General features: G+C 37.6%; 2 protein-coding genes across 3 annotated transcripts in view; both read left to right on the top strand.

Annotated features, from left to right (window-relative positions):
* The window catches only part of IFIH1 (interferon induced with helicase C domain 1), a 30,544-nt gene extending 13,857 nt beyond the window's left edge, over positions 1-16,687 (top strand). Inside the window, exons 5-16 of the mRNA XM_021290952.2 lie at positions 896-1,116; positions 1,933-2,143; positions 5,119-5,336; positions 6,851-6,967; positions 7,458-7,581; positions 7,671-7,907; positions 10,006-10,262; positions 11,727-11,876; positions 12,563-12,724; positions 13,051-13,241; positions 15,700-15,793; positions 15,898-16,687. Of these exons, the coding sequence (XP_021146627.2) occupies positions 896-1,116; positions 1,933-2,143; positions 5,119-5,336; positions 6,851-6,967; positions 7,458-7,581; positions 7,671-7,907; positions 10,006-10,262; positions 11,727-11,876; positions 12,563-12,724; positions 13,051-13,241; positions 15,700-15,793; positions 15,898-16,080 (2,165 nt within the window). The 3' untranslated portion in view covers positions 16,081-16,687. The remainder of the gene's footprint in view (positions 1-895; positions 1,117-1,932; positions 2,144-5,118; positions 5,337-6,850; positions 6,968-7,457; positions 7,582-7,670; positions 7,908-10,005; positions 10,263-11,726; positions 11,877-12,562; positions 12,725-13,050; positions 13,242-15,699; positions 15,794-15,897) is intronic.
* Positions 16,688-21,660: 4,973 nt separating this feature from the next.
* The window catches only part of LOC102090999 (prolyl endopeptidase FAP), a 35,680-nt gene continuing 32,564 nt past the window's right edge, over positions 21,661-24,776 (top strand). The window contains exons 1-2 of one of the 2 annotated variants that reach the window (XM_005498624.3): positions 21,661-22,578; positions 22,842-22,926. In XM_005498624.3, the coding sequence (XP_005498681.2) occupies positions 22,573-22,578; positions 22,842-22,926 (91 nt within the window). In that variant the 5' untranslated portion in view covers positions 21,661-22,572. The remainder of the gene's footprint in view (positions 22,579-22,841; positions 22,927-24,776) is intronic. The other variant, XM_065068680.1, reaches the window with a different exon arrangement.

The raw sequence follows: 24,776 nt of genomic DNA, 5'->3' as shown, positions 1-24,776 counted from the left end.
AAAAGCCCAAAACTCCATTGAAATAAATCTTTCTGATACTAATATATGTAATTTTTTACTTTCTAATACATGTAAAAACTCAAAAGGCTTGATACCCTTTTGTTACTGCCTGAAATAACACAACAGCATTTTTCTACTTTTAACTTTTTAATGTTGTTTGTTTCACCTGTGAGCCATAGATTTGAGCTCCCTGCCATTGTATTTTATATGATGGATGGAAGGATCTGGCCTTCAATTGGCAAATGTATATGGCTTTTTAGTGAATGGTTTGATTGCATTATGTGTGAGTCAGTCTGGAAGCAGCACGATCTACCATGAATAGGTGTGATACAGTCTGCAGTTAGGTCTATCTTGTATGGGCAATTGGATTTTCTTATCTCTTTGGCCTTCCTACTTTATAACTCCCTTCATCGTTTCTTAAGTAGTCCCTATCTCTTTTTCTTCCTATGGCTCCATCCTTTTTTTCCATCTCTGGGAAGTATTTACAAAGGTAGCTCACTTGCAATCAAATAAATTTCAGTAGTGATGAAAGAGAATGTCACATATGATTGGCTAGATTATAAATACAGCAGCTCTGAACACCACCTTTGTTGGTCCCAGTGCTACTGACCTGAATCACTTAAGTTCATACATAATAAAAGACATGTCAATATAGGTGAGTAAAGACACGTTGTTGTATTCTGCCTACCCTGCTTGGTGACTGGATGTAAGCAGTTCAGATCCAGAGATGTACAGGTCCACAGAGCACCATTACCTATGTTAATATGCCTTGTTTCTATTTATTCAGGAGATGCTTCTGTTAGTAAATTAATATTTTTCCCTTTGACACTTGTTCAATATTCTGATAAATGTTCTATGCCTCCTGTTTGATATTTTAATTTCTTTGTACCCTTAGATGAAGGTGAAATGGAAAGCAGATCTTCACCTGAGCCAGATCTGATCCTGAGAGATTACCAGATGGAAGTTGCAAAGCCAGCACTGAATGGGGAGAATATTATAATATGTCTCCCTACAGGCAGTGGTAAAACCAGAGTGGCTGTTTACATTACTAAAGATCACTTGGATAAGAAGAAAAGAGCATCGGAGCCTGGAAAAGTTATAGTACTTGTTAATAAGGTATGTTGGTCCATTAAAAAAAAAAAAAAAAAACCCACAGCATTTTTCAAACCTCATGTACTCTTAATGTAGAACTTGTAAAATGAATATAAACACATTACTTGGCTTCTCCAGCTGTATCTATGTTTAAAGGCATATAGCTCTAGACTGTCATCTACATTGCACCATCATCATGGTGCGTGCATGAATGATTTTAGATTGCCCCAGTGCAAGTACAAATTTAGGTGTGCCAGAATAACCACGTTGTTGGAAAAAGTACAACTGCATGTTAGAATGAATAGAACTAGTATCATATTTTTAAAAACTTCAAATATTTTTCACATTCTGTGTTTGGATTTGGTAATGAAGGCCACCTAATGAGTTTCACAGTAGATAGGGAATATTCTGTCAGATTTTCGGATAATTGTTTTATTTTTTATAGTTAAATTTATCACGTGTAATCTTCTATTGTAATATTGACATATATAAATTGATAGCATGTTATAAAATCAGTTGAAGAGCCAGAGGGTCCATGTTTTGTTCATTCTTTCTAAGGTACAGTTAAGGCAAAGTTCTTGGGACAAAAAGACTTCATAGGAGCAACTGGAGGGGAGGGGTTGGTTTGCGGGTTTTTAGTGTTTGGTTTTGTTTTTTTCTGCTTGGTAGGTTGTGGGTTTTTTAATCCTACCCTGCAGTGAATAAGGAGATATTTGGGGTTTTTTTAAAAAGTATTTTTTGTATGAAGTGCATTTCACCTAACAACATTTCTGGCAAACAGGCATGCATTTTTAATCTTACATATGCTTTGGTGTAAATTATTTGGAAACTTTTATTCAGGTACCATTGGTAGAACAACATTTACGAAAGGAGTTTAATCCATTCCTGAAGCGTTGGTATCGGGTTATTGGTTTAAGTGGCGATTCTCAGCTGAAAATCTCATTTCCTGAAGTTGTCAGAAGAAATGATGTCATCATCAGTACAGCACAGATCCTTGAGAATTCACTGTTAGATGCAGCCAAGGAAGATGAAGAAGGTGTCCACTTATCAGGCAAGTTTTTAATTCTGAAATTTTTAGAGAAGGGCTAAAAGTGTGTCACTATCCTCGAAAAATGCAGAGTAAAAATGTGCCATGTTCAGTAGTTAATGTTTTTTTCAGTTGACTGGTTTTACAAATGCAAGCTGAGAGTCAAAAACAAATCTTAGTAAGCATGCAATTTTTTCAAGCCAAATTAGACTATTACAGTTCATTTGTACTAAATATTTGTTATGCTTCCTATTTTATCTAGCTCAAGCAAAACTTCATGCAAATGCAGACATACTGATTCCACTTTCCAAGCTTGGTAGAGCATTGAGTTATATCACATAGAAGCCATGAACAGAATGAGAAAAAAATATAATAACTCAAATGCAGTTGGTAGTTTGAGAAATACAATGGAACACAAGATAAAAGCCAATCTGTTACAAAGTTTTATTCTTGAAACTCTTATCATTTTGCTAACATACAGAGAAACGGTTACTTAGAACTATCTCTCTAAGGCTGGCAGATATAATGACCTCCCACAGCAGATTAAGGAAGCTGGAGTAAACAGAAGATACAAGATGAGATGCAGTAAAATTGTTTGCCCAGAATACTGAAGTGGCAGATATCTATGGGAGATCAGAAAGGAAATGGAATTATCTGCCATTAGAAACAAATAATGGAACAGCTCATGACTTCTGGTGCAGGATTTGGGCTGCAGTGACTCTCCTCTGAGAGATGTTAACTTCTCCCTCTATCTTCATGCAGTCAACTCTTTTGTGGATGGGGCAGGATGTAGCTGATGGCAGAGCTGTGATATTCAAACTAATGGATCTGAGATAAAAGAAGCACTTGTCTGAGTGTTGTCTGGACAGCAGAGAAACCCGAGGGCTCAGCATATCTGTTAGTGCCTACTGCTGACTGGAGTACTGCTTGATGCAAACTAACTCCTGCAGAGCCACTTCGATACCTCGGAATTGCAGTACCAGACATTTTCTTATACTTACTTCCTTTCCACTGCAGATAAGTTAATAAACCTTCACAAATGTGAATCATTTGGAATGCCATATAGAGGCATGTGAACATTTCTACAGGAACTGCTGACCGGATTGGAATCGGGCTGAGTCCCAACCAGCTTATGTAAAGAAGTGGGTTTTTTCATGGGTTTCACACCTTGCAAAGTTTCCTTCCTAAGGAGCTGTATTTTTTCTAGAACTGAGGTGGCCCTACAAAGCGGGCCTTGCTATTACACCTATGAAATTAATAGTAAGTTCAGCTGGACCAAAGCCAAGCAAGCCTGAATGGAGGCAGCTCCATTTTTATGGCTATGACTTGGTTAGCTCACAGCCTATATTAAACCATCCTAATTAGTTATAAGTTTTTTATGTCTAATTTCTGTTCATGCTTTTTTCATCTGTTTGCACAGAGGTCTGTATTACATGTAACATGGAATTTCAGCTTCAGTGAAATGGAGGGGACTATCTTAATTGCATTTTACCACATATACCCCCTTTACCAAGGGCTCAGGTCACTGTGTGGACTTTCTAAAAGCTGTGTGTCACTTCCTTAGTAGAAGCACATCTCTTCTGGTGGATTAGGTTCTTCCTGAGTAATGATAGGAATATGTGTTACAGAGAAGATGGTCAAAATAAGAGGGAGTAATTTCATGTTGGCAAAATAACTGAGAAAGTGCCAGCACTGCTTCTGAAGTTTTGCAATATATAGAAGTCTTAGAAATAAATGGGAATTTAGGTTTGAAATCACATTACTCCAGTCCAAACTGGCTTCCTGAACCACTTGTGTGAAGATGATCGGATTTCCCGAGTGACTAGCTTGCTTTACTAGCAGTAGTCTTTTGTTTAGCCTTTGAATAAAATTTCCCTTGTTCAATCTCCACCTTTCTTTGGTTCTTCAAAAATGAAGTTGCATGATGTATTCTCCAGCAGAAAGGCCAACTGAGTGTTCTAACTCTGTATTAGTTTCCGACTTTTGCTGCCAGTTGTTGCAAACTCATTGTAGCAATGCATCAATTTGAGCACGCTAATGTGAAAACAAGACCACTTTACAGTCTTTTCCACAGCCTTTTGTTGAATTGTAAGAAACAATGTCAAAATAGAGAGTTATTGGCCAGCTACAGGAAGAGTGGGAGCTCCATAAACCAGTTTTGCTGTTAGAGAAATGGAGAAACGTTCATGAGTCTTTCAAATCAGAATCTTGAAATACATGTCACTGGTTGCATATGCAGATAAATTAAAGGGATGTTTTCCATGTTTGTGACAAATTTAAACAAATGTAAAACAAACCCAAAATAATATTAATTTTCCTTATCATATAGTACTTTACTTGTTGCATGTAAATGTGGTCTGACTAAAAAGCATATAATACCTGTCTGAATCTTCAGCAGTTTCCTCTGCTACAAAAGAGAGATGATTGGTAGTGCTACCACCGTCTGTTTGTTCTTTCCAGTGACACATCCATAAAGTAATATAAATCTTTTAACTGGACAGGAATAGGGAGGAAATCTCTGTGTTGCTATAAAATGGAAGCAAACTTTTATCAGGACAGGGCTTTCTCAGATGTCTAAAAGGCTTCTAACATGTATCTTCTTATAAACAATATGTAGTTTGTCGGATACAGTTATGGATATAAAAGGCAAGATTGACTTAAGCAGTGGTAAAAACATATTAGTTTATTAAAAATATCTCGCTGAAATTCTTTATACCATCAGATTGGTTTTATTGCAAAGATAGAAAAGCTTTCTACACTACAAGAAATGTAAAACTACTTGACACATGAGGACTTTAGCAAAGATTCCAAAGTCCATATTCCATATACAGCTTCCATCCACACCTTCCTCCAGCACTACAGATTTCCTAATACGTTTGGCCTCAAACAAACTGACTGGTTCTCTTCTACAGTATCCTTACCTGTAAGAAGATTTAGTCACACAAATTCTGCATTTGAAAGAAAATTAATAATTTCAGGGTTTGTTTGTTTTTTTTCAGATTTTTCACTCATCATTATTGATGAATGTCATCACACTCAGAAGGAAGGTGTCTACAATAATATAATGCGACGTTACTTAAAAGAAAAGATGAAGAACAGGAAGCTAGCAAAAGAAAACAAACCACTGATCCCACAGCCTCAGATTCTGGGACTTACAGCCTCACCTGGTGTAGGAGGTGCAACATCCAACTCAAAAGCTGAAGAACATATTCTGAAAGTAAATAGCCTTCATATTTGCAAACCATCAAAGGGATATTGACATGTTCAAGGAAAACTTTTAAAGTCACTGTTAGTTTCCAAATATATAATCTGGTTTATTATTTTCATCTGTACATGGGGGTTCAGCTCAAAGGCATTCAGTAAATTGACCCACTACAAATTAATGGAAAATAAAAGTTACTTGACTGGGAAGCAGGGTTACTGAAAAGGGAAGTAAAAAGATTGCCTCGCTTGAAAAAATTATCAGGTTAAGATCAGAGGCAAGAAATCCACAAAATAGGGAGGTTTTGTATTTAATAAAAATCTTACTTTTCTGTTGATAGATTAGAATTTGCTGTGTATTCATAAATCCTAGAGAGATCACGGTAATTTATATCTGTATTTCTAGAATGACTAAGCGGGTTTTTTTTGTGGATCCGAGAAAGTGAAAAATGAAGTTGAATGCTTAAAGAAGGAGAAACCACTTGTGAGATACAGGTAGCATGTAAATGTTTTTCTTGAGAGCAGAGTTACTTATTGAGATAGAAGTATTGTGTAGTTGGATAAACACCTGACTGGAGCTAATTGGTTAAATTCTATACTTAAAGAAATCATTATATTTGAATTTCAATGGATTTACATTAGCAATACAACAGTAGAATTTAGCCCAGTAGTCCAGGCAAAACTCCTGACTAGCAAACTGCACAAAACCAGAATCTGGTATTGAATAGGCGAAGCCTGCAGGACGCTTTTATGCTGTATTGAAGTAGATAGAATTGCAAGGTATTTTAACAGAAAAGATTTTCTGGCAACGGAAAAAGCAGAGAATTCATTTTCATCAGCTCTGAAATCTTAACGATAAGATGCTGGGGTTTGTATCTAAAGAACTGTAATCCAAATATGTAGTTAACTACTGCTGAAGACATTAAAAAAGTTACCTGCCAGACTTCATTTCCTGTTTTCTCTGCTCATACAAATTTTAAGATTTCTCCTTATTACTTTAGACTTAGTGACAAAAACGTACATATTTTCTTCTCAGAAGAGATCAAAAGTAGAAAAGTCCAGTCATGAAGTTAGCACAGAAATTTTCTCTCTCCCTATTCCAAGAAAGATAATTTCAAATTATTTTCTACTCTCATTACCTTGTTATAATTACTCCCTAACATAATTTTCTTTTTTCTATTTCACCATTGTTTTTGTTTATTTCTTTTGTGCTCTAAAACCTACTCTTCCAAAGTGTTGAAGGTAGATTTTCTTTTTCAAAATACCTGTTTTGCGCTTTGATCTACAAGTTTTTTCCTGCATGCGAGAATCACTTCTGGCCTAAAAGGTAATTTGTTGATCTTATGTCAAATGACTTTCAAAGATTTGGACTTTGTTATGCTGATAGTGTCTGTATCCAATTTTTATAGGAAGAAAACAAAATTATATAAAATATCTAAATGAGAAGCTCTGTTGCATTAATTCACTTTTCGTGTGGAATAACTCATTAAATGTTAAGAGAAATAACATTTCTCAAATAACTTCTCCCAGATCTGTGCCAATCTCGATGCGTGTAGAATCATGACTGTTGAAGAGCATGCCTCCCAATTGAAGAATCAAGTGAAGGAACCATATAAGAAGACTGTGATTGCAGATGACAAAAGAAGGGTATGTTTTTTCAAACAAATCAGCATTTAAGTTATATGGCCCTTTAAAAGTGTGTTGTGTGGTATCCAGAACTTTTGGCTAATGCTCTTTCTCTATAGATTTGTTGTCATCCATAGTGCTAATTTGAACATGCATGTATTTACCTGCTGCTTTCCTTTGTATGGAAGAGTATTGGTAAAGTCAAACAGAACTAATTTTTACTTACATTAGTTATATTTTTGAGGTATCTGGTCAAAAGACCTTCTGAACCACAGTTGAAATGTTTGTATTGGAGTGACATTATATTCACTAAAACCATACGTTAGTTCACACTGTAATTTTTGTAATATTCTGAATGATTTGTTTTCACAGCTCTAAATGCAGTTAGCCACCTGACCTGTTTTTTTTTAACTTAATGTTTAATGTTTTAAAAAAATACTCAATGTGGTACTAGCCAATGTTTTTGTTGCCAGAAGGTGCTTACTTACTTTGGTAATCAATTTATTTCTAGGATCCATTTAGAGAGAGAATTACTGAGATCATGACTGATATTCAAAACTATTGCCAGCTTCATCCAAAATCTGAGTTTGGAACTCAGCCATATGAACAGTGGGTGATTAGAGAAGAGAAAAAAGGTAACTGCATAGCAGAAATATCCCAGCTTTGGAATTCTTTGGGTCATTCTGTATCCAGGCATGTTCTTGTATTTTTTGTCCACTTTTAGCTGCAAAAGAAGAAAAACGCAAGGAACGTGTCTGTGCGGAACACTTGAAGAAATATAACGATGCTCTCCAGATAAATGACACCATCCGAATGGTGGATGCATACAATCACCTAAAGAACTTTTATAAGGAGGAGAAAAGTAAGAAGACAGTAAGGAATGATGATGATGACGATGATGATGAACCAGCAGTATCAAAACAGGATGAAACAGATGAATTTCTAATAGGTTTATTTCATGGTAAGTTTGAAATACATTGTGATATTTAATATTTGAAATCCATAGCTTATGCAATAACATACCCATTAATTATTCCATCCTAGAGAGTGCTGTGTCGTTTATCATGACAGTATCTGGGTGTCCCAGTTCATACAGTATGGAGTACGTTAAACAACACCATAGTGTGATCATATTCCAATACGTAGTAGAAGTTTGTCAGCTTTGGCCCACTTGCTTTTTGCTGATAGTATGTGAAAACTGTTCTCTGCTTTTCTCCAATAAAGTGTCCCTGAGGACACTGATGGAAACATAGAACGTGTATTCCAGTAGACACTATTGAGGGGTAAAAAGTAGAGCAGATGGAATACAAAAGTCGTGAAATGATAGGTTCTTAACCAGCCCTTTCTACCAAAGTTTGTTTGTCTATATACTAAGAGATGGGAGTGATGACCCTGAGTAAGTTTCAGGTAAAGAGCAATTAGTGAGAGAATTAAATAGAGGATTAAATTGGAAAGATCAGAATTGGTTGCCTTTTATTCTCATCACTCACCTTGGAACTATAATTCATTTAGTCCTTGACACACTAATCTTCTTTGCATCTTTTTTTCCCTTACTGCCTTTACAATGAGGAGGAGGTAGATGAGTTTGCTCCCTTTGCCTATGACTCCTGGGCGGGGCAAATGAAAATAGATTTTACAGCAGCTTGTATGTCAACTTCCTATATCCTATGAACTACAAATATAGAATGCCATTTTTAAGTAATTCAGGAAATGTTAAAAAAAACTTTTAGAAAAATAGATTAGTTAGATAATATCATTGTGGTTTTTAATGCCTCTTCATACCTGTCTTTATGCCCCCTTATTTAGAATTTCAGTACTGGGCTGTTGCTGAGAAACAAAACGTTAAACTAACTACAAAATGAAACTGAGTTTTCTAGATTGCTTTCATTCCTACAGGCAAATTAAGTTCAAAGAACTTAGTGAAAAATAAGTTATGTTCCAATTTGTTTTGATTTTACTGCTGAATGTGCCAAGAGTAATGGAAGAAAATCTCAAATTTCCAGCTTTAAAGAGCAGGGTTCATCTTTGGGTGATAAACTCACTGCAGCCCTTAGTGTAGGTTAACTAAGGGGGAAAATTGTGGGAGTTTGTTACATCTATTTAATTTTTGTATATGTTTGTATGTGTTTGATTACCTTCTAAATTATGAATAAGACTGTAGTCAGAAAGCCACTGCCTAAGTGGTGTAGTAGTCTGTGACACTTTGACTACCATTGCATTGGACAAGGTACAGTACAATAGTCTGCTTTATGATCACCTCAGAGTGATTGTAATACCTTGATATACAGAGCCCCCACCTTAAAATGTTATTATTGTGTTTGTATGGTCATCTGACAATGACACAGGCTTTTAAATGTTAGAAGTTTTTTAAAAGAATAGAACACATGAGGAATCCTCCCCAGTCATGGTCAGAAGTGCCTGGCGAAGGGAGTAATTCATTTAACATTTCACTGAGCATTTTGAAATGCCTTCAAAAGCTGCAATACCAGTAACAATACACCCACCCTGGTGTTCATTACATTGCATGTTTCTAGTGAGGATTCCTAGTTTAATGAATGTCCCAGCGACAATTTATGTCTAAATTTATTAAAAAATTGTCAGCTCTGAGGGCTGTGCATATTAATCTGTTTCTACTTGTAAGACTTCTTCCGTTATTTTAAAACTGGTTTGCAAATATTACAAGCTGTGATTTAGCTCCCTAATACACTGCACTTAACTCTGTACCACTTCTGGTGTACAGACAGTTTTTTTCTTTTCCTTATTCTTACCATGAAATACAGGCAAAAGTGTATGTTAAGAAGTTAATGGTGATTTATTTTGATTGATTAGGGTGTTTTTAATGAATGTAAACTCACTTGAAAAATAGTTGGTATGCCACAGCTCTTCAAACTGGATATGCATTAGCCATGCTGGGAGAATTGTGCAGAAAACTGCTCTTTGTTTTGTTTTGTTTTGCTTTGTTTTGTTTGGTTTGGTTTGGTTTGGTTTGGTTTGGTTTTTCCTAGAGCTGTTATTTTACAGGGTTACTTTTTCTTAATTTACGTTTGCTATTTCTAAAGCAAAAAAGAAGCAGCTGAAAGAGTTGGCTAGAAAGCCAGAATATGAAAATGAGAAGCTAATACAGTTGCGAAACACTTTAATGGAGGAGTTCACAAAGACCGAGGAACCTAGAGGAATTATTTTCACGAAGACTCGGCTCAGTGCCTTTGCTCTGTTCCAGTGGATTAAGGATAACCCAAAATTTGAAGAAGTGGGAATTAAGGCCCATTATCTTATTGGTGCTGGACATAACAGTGAAATGAAACCCATGACTCAGGTACAGAATTATGCACTATAGCGCTAAAATCTTGTTCATGATTTGAGAAAACAGCTTGTTTTAGTACTAGAGCAATGGACTGAAGTTTGGAGTCCAGAGTTCTGGTTTCATACCTGCCAGCAATTTACCTTTATAAGCTTCAGGATAGGTGAATAACAGTGTCAGAATAACTTTATTTGCAAAAGAAACAAGCTTTTTTGGTTATGGATTCTATGGCAATAGGAGTAACAGGCAGCCATTTCCTAAGGGAGAATATGGTCAAAAGGGACAAAGGTTGTAGTGAGACATAGGAAGAAAAAGTGAACAAAACAGCAATAGCAAAATCTCAATAGTTACATGAGTTTAAACTTATTGGTACAACAGTAATTCAGATTATATTTTACTTGCAGAGTTGAAAAATAAAATGCAATGTTGATTATGCCTTTTTCTGATATAATCGTTTAATCAACTTAAACCAATTTATATACATGCTTCACACTGACGCATAATCATTGAAAGAGAATTTGCCAAAATTAGCAATGAAAATACCACAATTGATCACTTAACAGTCCATCTTGTACCACTGTGTTGACTTCATACACATCTCTCTGACGATTTATACCTGCAAATTAAACACTTTCAAAACAAAGCACTTCAGTATCCTAAAACCTCTCTTCTGTGCTGCTTTTTACTCCCCATAAAATTGCCACTCCAGCATTTAAGTGAAAATTGTGTGGTTTGCTGCTGGGCAGAATCCATTTCCTTCAGCTGCTCTCAGTTTAAAAAAAAAAGCTGGAATTGTTCTCTCAAAAAGATGCTTGTTTTCCATGAAAATCTGGTACTTAATCTGTGCACTGCAATGCACAAAATAAATAGCCTCTAAATTTTGGAATTGAATATAGCAAATAGGAAGTTTCTGTTCCCCTGTTCAAGCTTGTTTGAAATATCCACCTAATTCAGAAGTCTGTGGTTTGGATGTTTTTTTATCATTTTGCCTCTTGGTGCTCCCCAGGTCACTAAATTTATTGTCCTCTTTTTATTGTGGGGAATTTTAAGTGCTTTGGAACTTAACTTGAAAGTGTGGAAGTCTATAATTTAAGGTGAAATTACTAAATTGTTTAAATCCAGAACCTCTGAATAACTTCATAAAATAATTTGAAAATGATAGAACAGCTATGGAAACTCCTAGCACCTTTGAAATGGGCTACGAAGTTCCAGCTGAAGTTACCTTAGAAAGATTGGCTTCTGCTCCCTCTTCCCTCACAAAAGGCACTAAACAGCTGTTATATTCAATATGAACGCCTTGTTCGGGATCTTGAGAGGCGCTTAAAGGCACTTGTTGAAGCCACTTGATGTTTGGCACTCCACTCTGAAATGATTGGACTGTAATTCCTTAAACCTCTTAATCAGAAGAAACTGAAGACAGAAATGAATACTGAAAATTGGTATACCGATTTTTTTAATTTATTTTTTTTTAACTTACAGAATGAGCAAAGGGAAGTTATTGATAAATTCCGAGGTGGTAATGTAAATTTACTTATTGCTACTACTGTAGCTGAGGAAGGCCTAGACATCAAAGAATGTAACATCGTTATTCGCTATGGCCTCGTCACCAATGAAATTGCCATGGTGCAGGTATGAGTTTACTGCATGTATAACTTATTTTTAAAAGTGTGTTTCTGTTTGCAACATGCAAATGGTGAATCACATACCTGGGGTTCGGAGATTATTTTGAAAATAGTTGCATGCTAATAGAGAAAATGCTCTTGCAACAAGGTTCATTTCCAGTTGCCATCATCAGTTTGCATGCAATATAAAATTCGCCTCCATGTGTAGTGGTATAATAGCCATTTAAAGCTCTACACAAACAGTAGGGTCTTTTAATGGAAAATCTATGAGAATATGATCAGCATACTGGTTGATAAAAAAGACATTTGTACCACCAACAGCTAAAAAGAGAGAATTGCTTATCAGAATATCAGTTTGTCCATGTTTTCACTTCATTTGTGAACACAAATATTTATATATCTAATGTTTAAATGCATGCTTATTTTTTCATGACAAAATACAGTTTCTGCTTTGCAAAATGTTGTGCTAATCACAAATCTCCTGAGTACTATTGTCACAGGTATCTTTGATGGCAATGCTGAAATAGTATGTTATTCACTGGTTTATCTGTCTGAGTTAAGTGCAAAAAAATGCTCTGTGGGGACACTGCGTGAGGAACAGTACATGTCTTCCATTACAAAACTAGGAAAAAATGTTGTTCAGTGTTGCAGGGAACATGGTGCTGTTTACATTGTATTCCTTGCAAATTGTAGGCTCGTGGTCGAGCTCGTGCTGATGAGAGCACCTATGCACTTGTGGCTTCAAGTGGCTCAGGAGCCGTTGAACGTGAAGATGTTAATATTTTCCGTGAGAAAATGATGTATAAGGCCATTCAACGTGTCCAGAAGATGCCGCGGGAAGAGTATTTAAATAAGGTATTTACTGCAACTCTGCGCATTCCCTTCAAAGACTGATTTATGTTGTAAGGAATACTTTCTATTTGAAATCTACTTAGGGGAGGAAAACTTAATATTAGTTGCTACATATGGCCTTGGATTCTTCTGCTAATATTTACTTTATAGTCTCTCTTTTCTGTGCCTTTAGAAAAGCCTGCTTTTCTGTTGGTAAGTGGGGAAACACCCAAGTTGGGAAAATTGAATAGAAGTCATGTTGTCTGTGAACTCAGTAAAATAATTGAAAACTAAAACTATTACTGTCATTCAACCAGAATGTTACAGTGCTCTTACTGCTCTGTTTTTAGATTCAGGATTTCCAGTTGCAAAGTATAGTGGAAAAAAAAATGAAGACAAAGAGAGATCAGTGCAAGACATACAAGAAAAATCCTTCACTAATAACATTCCTGTGCAAAAATTGCTACAAGCTGATATGTTCTGGAGAAGACATACAAGTTATTGGAAACATGCATCATGTCAGTGTAAAAAAAGATTTCCAGTAAGTGTTTATGAACTACTTTATCTATTTCAAGCAGAAACAGATTATATTTTCAGCAGGCCTGTACAGGGCCTGTAACCCTCTAGGCCCTCAGAGGAAAACAAAGATTATTCCAATATTGTCAAGTCCTAGGCTCTACGGAGTTGACAGTTAATGAGTTTAAAAGAAATGTTGGTTCTTACCCCTAACTTTAAGGTGACCAGAGTTTGAAAGTTTGGAAAAAGATACAGCTTCTGTGGTAATATTAACTAAGTCACTTATTATATAATGTGATATGTATTACACAGTGTAACTCTAACCAAAGATGAATACCAGTTACCTACGTACTTACACCAGTGACAGACCCAGGATAAGAGTTTGGCTATGACCAGTGACTCAAACAATATATTGTCCATGAACTGTGCCTTGACAATTGTGTATTTAGAAGATGTTCATACAGGTGACACACCCTTTTTAGTTCTTCCAGTGTCTTGCTCCTTCTTATCTCAATTGCAAGAGATGCCATCTAGTTTGGTAAACAATTATGTTAAACTGTGTTTAACTTTTCAGTCTCATGGCAGCAGAAGGTGACTTTCTCTACCTGTTTATAATGGAAATTAAGAGTCCAAGAAAATATTTTAATTCAACTTAAATTGCATTTGCTTACTACAGTAAATTTGTAATGGGTATTGTACATGACAGATCAATCATGCTTTGCTAATTATACAGCAGTCACAGAATCACAGAATGTTAGGGATTGGAAAGGACCTCAAAAGATCCTCTAGTCCAATCCCCCTGCAGAGCGGGAACACCTAGATGAGGTTACACAGGGAGGTGTCCAGGCGGGTTTTGAATATCTCCAGAGTAGGAGACTCCACAGCCTCCCTGGGCAGCCTGTTCCAGTGTTCTGTCACCCTCACTGTGAAGTTTCTTCTCATATTTAAGTGGAACCTCCTGTGTTCCAGTTTGTACCCATTGTCCCTTGTCCTGTAATTGGTTGTCACCGAGAAGACCCTGGCTCCATCCTCATGACACTCACCCTTTACGTATTCATAAACATTAATGAGGTCACCCCTCAGTCTCCTCCAAGAGACCCAGCTCCCTCAGCTTTTCCTCATAAGGGAGATGCTCCACTCCATCATCTTTGTTGACCTGCGCTGGACTCTCTCCAGCAGTTCCCTGTCCTCCTTGAACTGAGGGGCCCAGAACTGGACACAATATTCCAGATGTGGTCTCACCAGGGCAGAATGGAGGGGCAGGAGAACCTCTCTCGACCTACTAACCACCCTGCTTCTGATACACCCCAGGATGCCATTGGCCTTCCTGGCCACAAGGGCACAGTGCTGGCTCATGGTCATCCTTCTGTCCACCAGGAACCCCAGGTCCCTTTCCCCTACACTGTTCTCTAATAGGACGTTCCCCAACTTATACTGGAACCTGGGGTTGTTCCTGCCCAGATCCAATACTCTACGCTTTCCCTTGTTATATTTCATTAAATTTTTTCCCTGCCCAACTCTCCAGCCTGTCCGGGTCTCGCTGGATGGCAGCACAGCCTTCTGGTGTGTCAGCCACTCTTCCCAGCTTGGTGTCATCAGCAAACTTGCTGACAATGCACTCTATTCCCTCATCCAAGTCACTGATGAATATATCGAATGGTACTGGTCCCAGTACCAACCTTTGAGGCACTCCACTAGATACAGGCCTCCAACTAGGTTCTGCCCTATTGACCACAACTCTCTGGCTTCTTTCCTTCAGCCAGTTCACAGTCCACCTCACTACCTCACCATACAACCAAGTTACTGCCTGCCAAAGCTCTTGTTTCTTTGATGCATATCACTGGTATAATTTGAAAAATTAGTACCCATATATTGAAAAAAATAAAATTGAGCTTAAGTCCTTAATATTGAACTGCTTTTACTGTAAAATTGTCTTCTCAGCATATTGTTATCCATCAGTTCAGACTACAGGGTTATAAGTCTTATAGTCCCTCTGCACAGGCTATTAGCAGCCCTCCAGATCAAGTACTCCCTAAACTAGATGATGTAACAATGTGCACATACCCCGCAGGTCTGGATAGTGAGAAGCAAATGATTCTGTTAAGGCATAAGGTTGTACTACAAGGAATAAAAATAAAACTTTCAAGTATCATTTTTTTTGACAGCTCCATGGCACCTGTAAAAAACAAGCTAGATCCACCCCCTATTATAATGGAGAATGTGCTGCTCCTACTTTAAGATGTGTGAGGGAGGATGCAGCTCCTGAAATGCTATGAAAGGAGGCAGGGAGCAAACTTGTATTTCACCATTACATGGGAGCATGAAATATGACCTTGCATTAGCTCATGAATGTGTACAACAGTCAGAGAGTTTATGAGCTTTTAGGTGTCGTGTCTGACTTCAGCAATTGTAGTCACGGTGTTTTAGCCTGTGTGTAGCACTGTATGACCAGTGTATTCTGATGCACGCTGTCTGTTTTTCAGAAGTCTTTACCATACAAGAGAAAATAAGACACTGCAAGATAAGCATGCTGATTACCAGACAAATGGGGAAATTATATGTAAAGACTGTGGACAAGTGAGGAACAACTTCTTTTCTTACTTTTATGTCGTTGTCTGTATTTATTTCTGTCTAATGATCTTGTCTATTTTATCTGAAACATAATTTTCTTATACTTGCAGGCTTGGGGAAACATGATGGTTCACAGAGGTCTTGACCTGCCTTGTCTAAAAATTAGAAATTTTGTGGTTGTGTTTGAAGACAAGAAAACAACAAAGCAAATTTTTAAGAAATGGGGAGAACTGCCCATTAGGTTCCCTAATTTTGATTATGCAGCTCATTGCCCTTCAAGTGATGAAGATTAGAAAACCCAAGAAAGGAGAAGGATAAAGTCATATGGGTACAGTCTGAACTCAGATTTGCAGTGGTACACCACAACAAAGAAGATGACCCAATACATTGCAGTCATGTGTATCCATGGAACAAATTCCTGTATCTACTCACTACAGCCCATCATGGGGTGACAACAGTGTCAAAAGTGTGTTAGGTGACCTGTCATAAAGCACAGAACATAGGACCAACATCTTGAGATATGCCATGGTGATTATTTTCTGGTTTTCTTCCCACTATAAACCTTTTGAAGATAAAGTATCTCGAAAGAGGAGCCATGAAAAGAAAAAGTTGAGCTGAGTGTTATTTTCTGAATAATTCTTGCTTTGTCAGTGTTTTCATGACTGAGTTCTTGCCCTCTAATCTTTAGCTGTAAGCTCATACATCTTGACAGACTAAAACTAAGTTTACATTAAAAGACATTTCAAAGAATCAAGCCCTTAACCTGACTTGAAATTGATTATTGTGATGTCCAAGAAGCACAATGCCAAGTGACTTTCGGTGTGTTAGTTTCATAGGATTATTTAACGGGCTATATAATGAGGTATGTGATTTTTTTCAATAAATTACTATAACGATTAACCTTTGTCAACTATCATACTTTTTATTCCCTTTCACTGTGAGTATTTTGACAATAAAAATATCACACTTTCAGTCTAGAGATTTAAAGAATGGTGGTATTCTGACTGTAAAAATAACATAATGTGTCTCCATATTTATCTCATTGACAGATTTTTTTCCCCTCCTATTTGCAAGTAAGATATTGGAGAGTGGAAAGAAGGTCTGTTTCTTGTTTTAACAGTCAGCTTTGCAAATTCAGGATAAAGTGGTATGTTTACTGGCATGGACATATAAACACTCCAGGAGCCCCAAGTAAAATTTCTAAGTTACAGTACAGCTGAAAAGTGTACCCCACCAAAAAAGAATATTGTTATGGCTAGATTTGTAATTGCTCTACATTTTTAAAAGGGATATAAATATTGTGCACATTTGAAAATTTCAGGTTTGCATCAGGACTGGATTTGGATTTGTTTGTTTGTTTGTTTTTCATATTTCTGGCCTTGCTTCAGGGGTAGAGGAAAAATATCTAATTTCTGACTGAGAAGAGCAGCACATTCCAGATAACACCAGACTGATACAGGCCATTTTGGGATTAGCTACTTACTTGTGAACAAATTATAGCATTATGAAATAAATATGCACACTGATGAGATTTCACTATAGCAGCTTTGTAGATCAGAATGTGCTTAAACTACAAAAATTGTGGTTTTATTTATAGGTTGAAATTATTCCTCAACAGTGATTTATACCAATAAGCTACTACCTTAGGACTGTAAAAAACTCAGGTGTATTGGATGTTAAGAGATTATATATGCAATAATATTTCAGACACAGCAATTCCACAGGTATTTTTTAATGACATTAATACAACTAAACCAGGAAAGGCCACTGGGAGATAGAGAATGTAAACAGTTTGTAGTGTATGTGGTTTATATTTGTGTAGATCTTTATATAATGCTATTCTTACCTTTATGTATTGTATAGGGCAAAACAAGTTAGAGATTTTCACCACTTTCTTTATTTAACATTAGATACTTCATTAGTTAAGAGATATTAAACCATTCCCCTAACCTATGGTTCTTAGAAACTCTGAAGTTATTATCTTTCTTGTATTGTAGCATTTTGCTTAATACTGAAGCTTTGGCTACTTCTAGAATCTGCTGATGTCGCAGTAAGAGCAGGATAAATTTTACACTTTTTACACATTGATCTGAGAATCTAACTATTTAAAAATGTTGGCGATGAATAGATCACACAATTGTAACTTAAGATGTATTTTTTCATGTGCTCAGTATCTGATGAGATGCTGGGAAATATACTAAATATTAACTAGATTAGTTTCTCTTAGTGAATAATCATCATCCAGTTCATCTCTGGATTTCTGCTTAAAAAAGATTGTATCATTACATAGCTTGATGCTGGGTCCTCAATCAAATGCTTTTCCATGCTGAGTAGATTTTCTGAAAACCGAGCTTTTGATACTTTCCTTTATTGAAGCAACAAGAGCATATGCAGCTGGATTTCTTTGTTCTTTTACAGTTGAGTTCAAAAGGGCCATACCATAAACATGCCTGGGTTTCTCATAGCTCACCTGTGTGCTGCTGTTATACTCCCAGTTCCTAGCGTGACTCAGCCACATCATCACCAAAGCTTAAAAAGTGTTTGCACAATCTCACTTCAGCATAATGCGTAATGAACCTCAAATGAATCCTGCTGGCGTGTAGGATAAGGAATTTCTACTTCAAGTTATTGTCTCTGAATGGGGTTGTAAAACGTGCCCATATCGTTCATCCAGGAAGTGTGAAGTTGTAAAAAAAAAAAAGCTAAATTGCCATATTTTATCTGCTAGTTACTTCTGCATTTATTGCCTTTATAGACCCAAAGTCCTCCAGGGAGTGTGACAAATCCTGATTGTATTTTCTACTTACAGCTTTTATTTGTTCACATATGTGGAAAGAAGAAAAACTGTTAGTCACTGGGGATTTATCTAGCTATGCGTGTGGCTGCTTAAGAACTGGTTTGGCTTTAGTTGCATTTTCATGTTTCTTTCTACTTTTGGTCTGATGTCATGCACAACCTACATCTGTAAATCTGCATTTCCTCATCAGGGAAATGTAAGTACTTCAGTAACCTTAAAGTAGTTGTATAACCAGTTGTGTAGTTGCGGTACAAACTGAATGTGTTTTCTGCTCCATAATTTGTCCATTTCTCCAACTGATTCACCCCCTTTATAGCTTCCTTATGCTTTTATTTGTGTCTTACATTATGGGGTTCTGATGTTGCAGAAATTAGGAAGAGTTTTGGCTGTTGAAAGAATTTCTGTTTGCTCATTTGCTGGCAGTAGTGTAAACAGTCCAGAGACGGGAGTTCAGGTGTTAGGAGCAATAGATCTACAAAGCTTGTAAAGATCATTCTCTGCCAAGTAAATTTTATTGTGCTTCTAATGCTGCAGCTTTTGTGAATCTTACTACAGCACATGCCTAAGTAATTAGACTTCCAAATTAGACAAATACATGTATGCAGTTTAAAGTTACTTTGCAAAGTCTTCTGGATCATGTAAGTTTGAATCATTTCCTTTAAGACATTCCACGAATATGCATTGATTAGAGGGAGCTGCATATTTGGAAATGAAAACAAGCCTGATAAAAACCTGCATTTGCAATTTTGCGATGTTCTGGTTGTCAGAAATAACCGATGTTGGTAGGAAAAAAATTAATTTATCTGAACTGTGTTACTGAAAATACATACGGTATTAACCACAGAATGTTAGGGAAATAAGTAACAGTTTGGGAATTATGAATAAGCAGCACGAGTTACATGAGGCAAAAATTCTTTTGTCACAATCCTTTTCTGTTTTGGAAATTTTGAGTAGCTGTGGTTTTATCTTGTTAGGAAACACTATTTGGTTTTGAGCTCAATTCTGTCCTTCATTTACAGTGGATCAGAAGCAATGTGTTTTAGCCTTTTCAGCCTTTTTTTTTTCCAGTATGACTTATGTCATGGAATCATAGAATCATAGAATCGTTTATGTTGGAAAATACCTTTATGATAATGGAGTCCAACCATTAACCCAACCCTGCCAAGTCCACCACTAAACCATGTCCATAAGTGCCATGTCTACACGTCTTCTAAATACCTCCAGGATGGTGACTCAACCACTTAGCTGGGCAGCCTGTTCCAGTGCTTGACAAACTTTTTGGTGTAGAAGTTTTTCCTAATATTCAATCTAAATCTCCCCAGCACAACTTCATGCCCTTTACTCTCATCCTGTCACTTGTCGCCTAGGGAAAAAAAGACAGACACTCACCTAGCTACAACCTCCTTTCAGGAGCAGTGTATTTTAGCCTTCTCAGCCTTTTTTTCCTTCATGGCTGATGTCAACAGGATAGATATTATTCAGAAACTGTATTGTGTATAACTTGTAGTTTGCTGTTGTGACAAGAACCAGGGAGAGAGGGGAACTGAGTTTATGGGAAAATAAGGCATGGTTCATATCAGTTTTTTTCTGGACAATTAATTTGAATGTCTTTTCAAAAACCCCCTCACCAAGACTTACATAAGGAATATTGCCAAAACACTGCCCAGATCAGCTGCTGCCTCACCAAGGCTGGTGTAAGGGTTAGGGTTCAAATTCAGCCCATACTGCTATGCTAAGGTGGTCACTTGACTACTTTTGGTGGTAATACACTGCAGGTTTGTTCTGTGTAGAACATTAGCCCCAGGTCTGCTGGACAGTTTTGTGTGACAGTACCACATCTACTACATTTTCAATTTTCAAAGAAGCCATCTACTGCTGGATTTCAGTAAGATTTGAGTATTCAGTCCTTGCTAACCTTTGAAAAATCAGTCCCTGTGCCAAACTTCCACATAGAGGCACCACCATTTTGGACTCCTTTCCCTACCCCCTTCTTTTGCCCTTGTTAGTGTTAAGCACAGGAGAGAAATACAAGCCTGGTGCAGGGAAAAAGATGAGGTGATTCAACAGACTGCACATGCAAAATCAGCAACATGTAAGTCCAGCCTGCAACTTCCAGTCACCACCCTCTAAGTTTCATGTCAAACCTAGTGAATATTTTGTCAATTTGTGGCCTTCTTTGACAGTTGACATCTACCACACGGGCTGAGGAGGCAGCAAGAAGGAAGCCGAGCTGCACCTGGGGCTGTGGCTGGGCCTGGCTTCCCAAGCAGGCTGTGGAGGACAAGCAGAGGAAGGTCCCCCAGCAGCGCCAGGCACTGCCACCTCCTCTGGCGGGGGCACCGGGTGAAACAGCTGAGAAGCTACAGGCTGTAAGTGGATGACAGGCTTTGTTTTGTAGCTCAGTTTGGCTGCTGCCATCAGAGCCTTGAACCGCATGTCTGCAGGATGGAGCATTGCACAGGTCCTTGGTTGGTGTTTGCTCCCAGTACCCTGTGTGGAAGAAGAATACGAAGGGTGCAAGAGTACTTTTTTTTTCCTTCCCTTAATAACACCGGAAATGCCTGGCCCAGTCTCATGCTTAGGTTAATCATCTGAAAGAATGATTACTGGCTCTGTGGTAGAAGCACTGGAAGGATTTCTTTTTTGAGATCATCTTTCTGAGACCTCGACATTGCTAACAAGCAGTTGTGCATTGTAGAGTATGTGGAGATGCTCTAAAGAGCAACCAACCCCGCCAACTGATGCTGGGATGCCTCGAAGCACGGGGGGTCCTGGGAAAGAGCAAGGAAGTGAAGAAAGGAGGCAACAGGGCAAGGTGCCCCTGGGGGAGCTGGATACCAGGGGATACCGGACCATGCGTCGGCCGGCTAAACCGCGCTACCAGCCCACAATGTGCTGCCTCGTTTAAACGTTTCTGACTCTGTTCAGCCCGGATTGCGGCGCTGCGGGGCGCGCGGCCGCCAGGGGGCAGCGTGTTTACTCACCGACGACCGTTACTGCCTCCCCCACGCGCCCGACCGTTACTCCCCCCCTCGCGGTACCGGCGGTGGCCGCTGTGGAGGCTCGGCTGAGGGGAAGGAGCGTGGTACGGGCTGCCGGCGGCTGCCCTCCTTCGCTAGCACAACACAGAGGGGCTCTGAAGACTAGTAGTTAGAACAATTTGGGTAAAGTTAGTCTAATGAGCACACCATTCTTTTACTTCATTTTCCGAGGGTTTCTTTTCTCTGCTGAGCTATCTTTTATGTAACTTGACACCGTGGTCTCAAGGGAAATTTTCCCTGTTTTCAGTTGACCTCATTTCAGTGAGCTAAATAAAATAACGTGCAATTGGTGGTTTAAGCACTGTGTTGGAATTTGCACTGGGCCAGTAAATATTTACTTATCTAAGCTCTGTTACGTAGCCTATAGAAGTTTTCAGTTTTATGAGAAAAATGTAATTCTCCTTATGTGTAGAAGACATTAACGGTATCTGTTTCTGCTTCTTGTTTTGCATACTTATGCCATTGTTTATTATTTTAGAATGTAAACATGCATGAATTATATATAAACTATAAAGCTATTGGATTTTCTTTTTTCTGTAGAAAGTAGAAAAAAGGTCATGACTATGTCCCGAGAATGTGAGGATTGCCAAAATACACAGTAGATACTTTTCAGTGAAAAACAGTACATATCAAGTAACTGTTGAGTCATAAAACCCTTAAGTTAGTGTAAGCAGATGTTGGTTACAGCTCACATCCATGCAAAATATTTCATCACCACCCCTATAGGCACCCACTGCCCACTTCCCTGAAAGCCTGTTTCTAATTTTATGGAAAAACACTGCAATTTGGCACAGTTTTCAAAAGTATGTAGGGGGGAGAAAAAAAAAAAAGCAAGCTGCCAGAGGTTTGGTCTCCAACTGTGAGAACAGACACTGCCTTTTCAAACTCCTCTTCCACTGACCAACACCCAGAAGAGAATTTACATTCTTTTAGAATACAGCAGGAAAATGAAGGTCTGTATGCTGCTGAATTCAGCTTTTGGTAAAATTTAAATCTGTTGTTTTAAACTGTCTGCTATTGCACAAGGCTGGGCACTGATCTGAAGGTATTTGTTTTAAAGAAAAAGGAAAGGGAAGTCTTTTCAAATGTACCACAGGAACATTTGTTGCTTGGACAGCAGTTAGAGAGAGTGGGAGGATTTAATTATTTAGAAGCCATAGAAGTGTGTTTTCAGATATTATTAGAAACGTGGTTATTGTTTGTTTCTGTTTTGCAGACCCGGCTAAAAATAATATTTGGCGTGGTTATATGCCTTTTGCTTTCCCTATTACTTATGTGTATTATACTGCTTCCGTCAAGAGGTAAGGCATTTGTAATCTAGTGAAGTGTAAAACATAATATCTTTAGTCACTATGGCTTCTAAAGTCACAAAAGTTTGTGAAATAATCTTTAGGATTGTCCTGTCAGAATTGTTATGGCTTTATCTATATCGCTTTACAGAAATGTACTGACAGCTAAAATATCCTCAAGATCCAACTGAAATGCCAGCAGATGTTGAAACAAGGAACTCCTTGACGTGAAAACTCCTTGACTTTATTATGTATGATATATAATGTTCTTAGACAGGACTGCAAATGTAATTCTCAGATCTCCTCATATTATGCATGGGGGGGGGGGTAGTGGGTTGGAGTTTGGGAGAGTCTCACAAACTCTTAGTGATGCCCTTTAGCTTGGTGAGCTTCTATTTTCTTTTAAAAGGTTGTGTAATAATTACAGAAGTTCTCTACCAATTACAAGTTAAACATTTTGTTACAGGTAGGGTATAAGGAATTATTTGTGAACATATTTGAGATTGCATGTGAAAGTAAACTCAGCATTGTATAAAATAGGGATACCTAGTTTGCTCTAGTATTATTATGCCAGCTCTAGGTAAATCAACACAGTGTGGTCTGCTGAGTCCTCTGGTAAAGTTCTAATTGAGTGTGGTTTAAAATTTAGAGCATGAGTGGCACTGATTTGATGGTAATTTTTTTCCTATGAGAGGTGTGGTAAGGGCACTTTAAGTACACTACAGCAGATTAATTGAATGCCTCTGAAATAATTAAAATAGTTACAAAAAGCAGTAACAGTATCTAGTTAAAGGGATTCTATTATTCTTTTTTCATGTGTTGGCAGGGTGACTGAGATGAAGAAATCAAGTTTTGCATTTACAACTAAATGTTATAAAATCAGCTATCTGCTTAAGTCATGTGAAAGTTAAGTCCTGTAGTTAATATGGGTGTTTTGTGAAAGGTGAAATATCTTTCCTACCAAATATTTCTGTGAAATATGATTATCATGGGCTGTTTCGTTGGGAGAGGGGTTAGAGGTTTCTGAAGCAGTTGGGGTTGATTCTGTTATGCAGCATGTGAATGTGAGGATAGATTGTATCAAGGTGAGAGAGGCAATGCTGGGATGAGAAAGCACCTCAGAGAGGTAGTTTTGACTTTCACTGTCAATGATGGGGTGTCAGATTTTCTGGCTAGTTTAAACATGGTCAAACCTGAGCTGTCATTACTAGATGTATGTATGATATCGAGTCAGACTTACACATAACAAGTCTGCCTGTTAAGACAGGGCAAAATATTTTTATGGGATTTAAATAAAAAAGAGCACTGAGGAAACAAAAGAGTCATTGAGGAAACAAACGAGCCTGGAGACCAAGGACTGGTTTGGCAGCCCAAAAAAGTTGGTAAAAATCCTGGAAGGTACTGTAGAAGGAAGTGAATATATTTTTCCCTTCTGAAGTTACCACATACCAGCTCACTGGTGTTAACCTGAGCCTCTTCAGTAACTGAGACATTACAAAGAACTATTTTCACATCTCTATGTTTTCTTGGAATAATGCTTGGTAACCAGTCCTATCAGACATGACATTAACATCCAGTAGAATGATAAAGAATTTATCTTACTTTACAGAATGCTTTTGAAGTAGCATTTTAGATAATTGTGGAACACACAATTATTTTGAGCACACAATTATGTTGAACAATTCTGATTATGGTGTCTTATTCTCAAGTGGAACTGCAAGTGCTGCAGTTGTCGCCTTAAATGCCTAAACCTTTTTGAGTTCTTAGTGGTCTACTGATCAGTTGTAAAAGAAAAAAATATAAATAAATTTTGTAGTTCTAAATTTTGCAAGTTGAAGACAGGCAGGATATAGCTACAGAGA

Source organism: Columba livia, chromosome 7, assembly GCF_036013475.1.
Source record: "Columba livia isolate bColLiv1 breed racing homer chromosome 7, bColLiv1.pat.W.v2, whole genome shotgun sequence".
Classification (NCBI taxonomy): Eukaryota; Metazoa; Chordata; class Aves; order Columbiformes; family Columbidae; genus Columba; species Columba livia.
The sequence above is the reverse complement of the archived record's forward strand: the minus strand, read 5'-3'. Positions and strand labels throughout refer to the sequence as shown.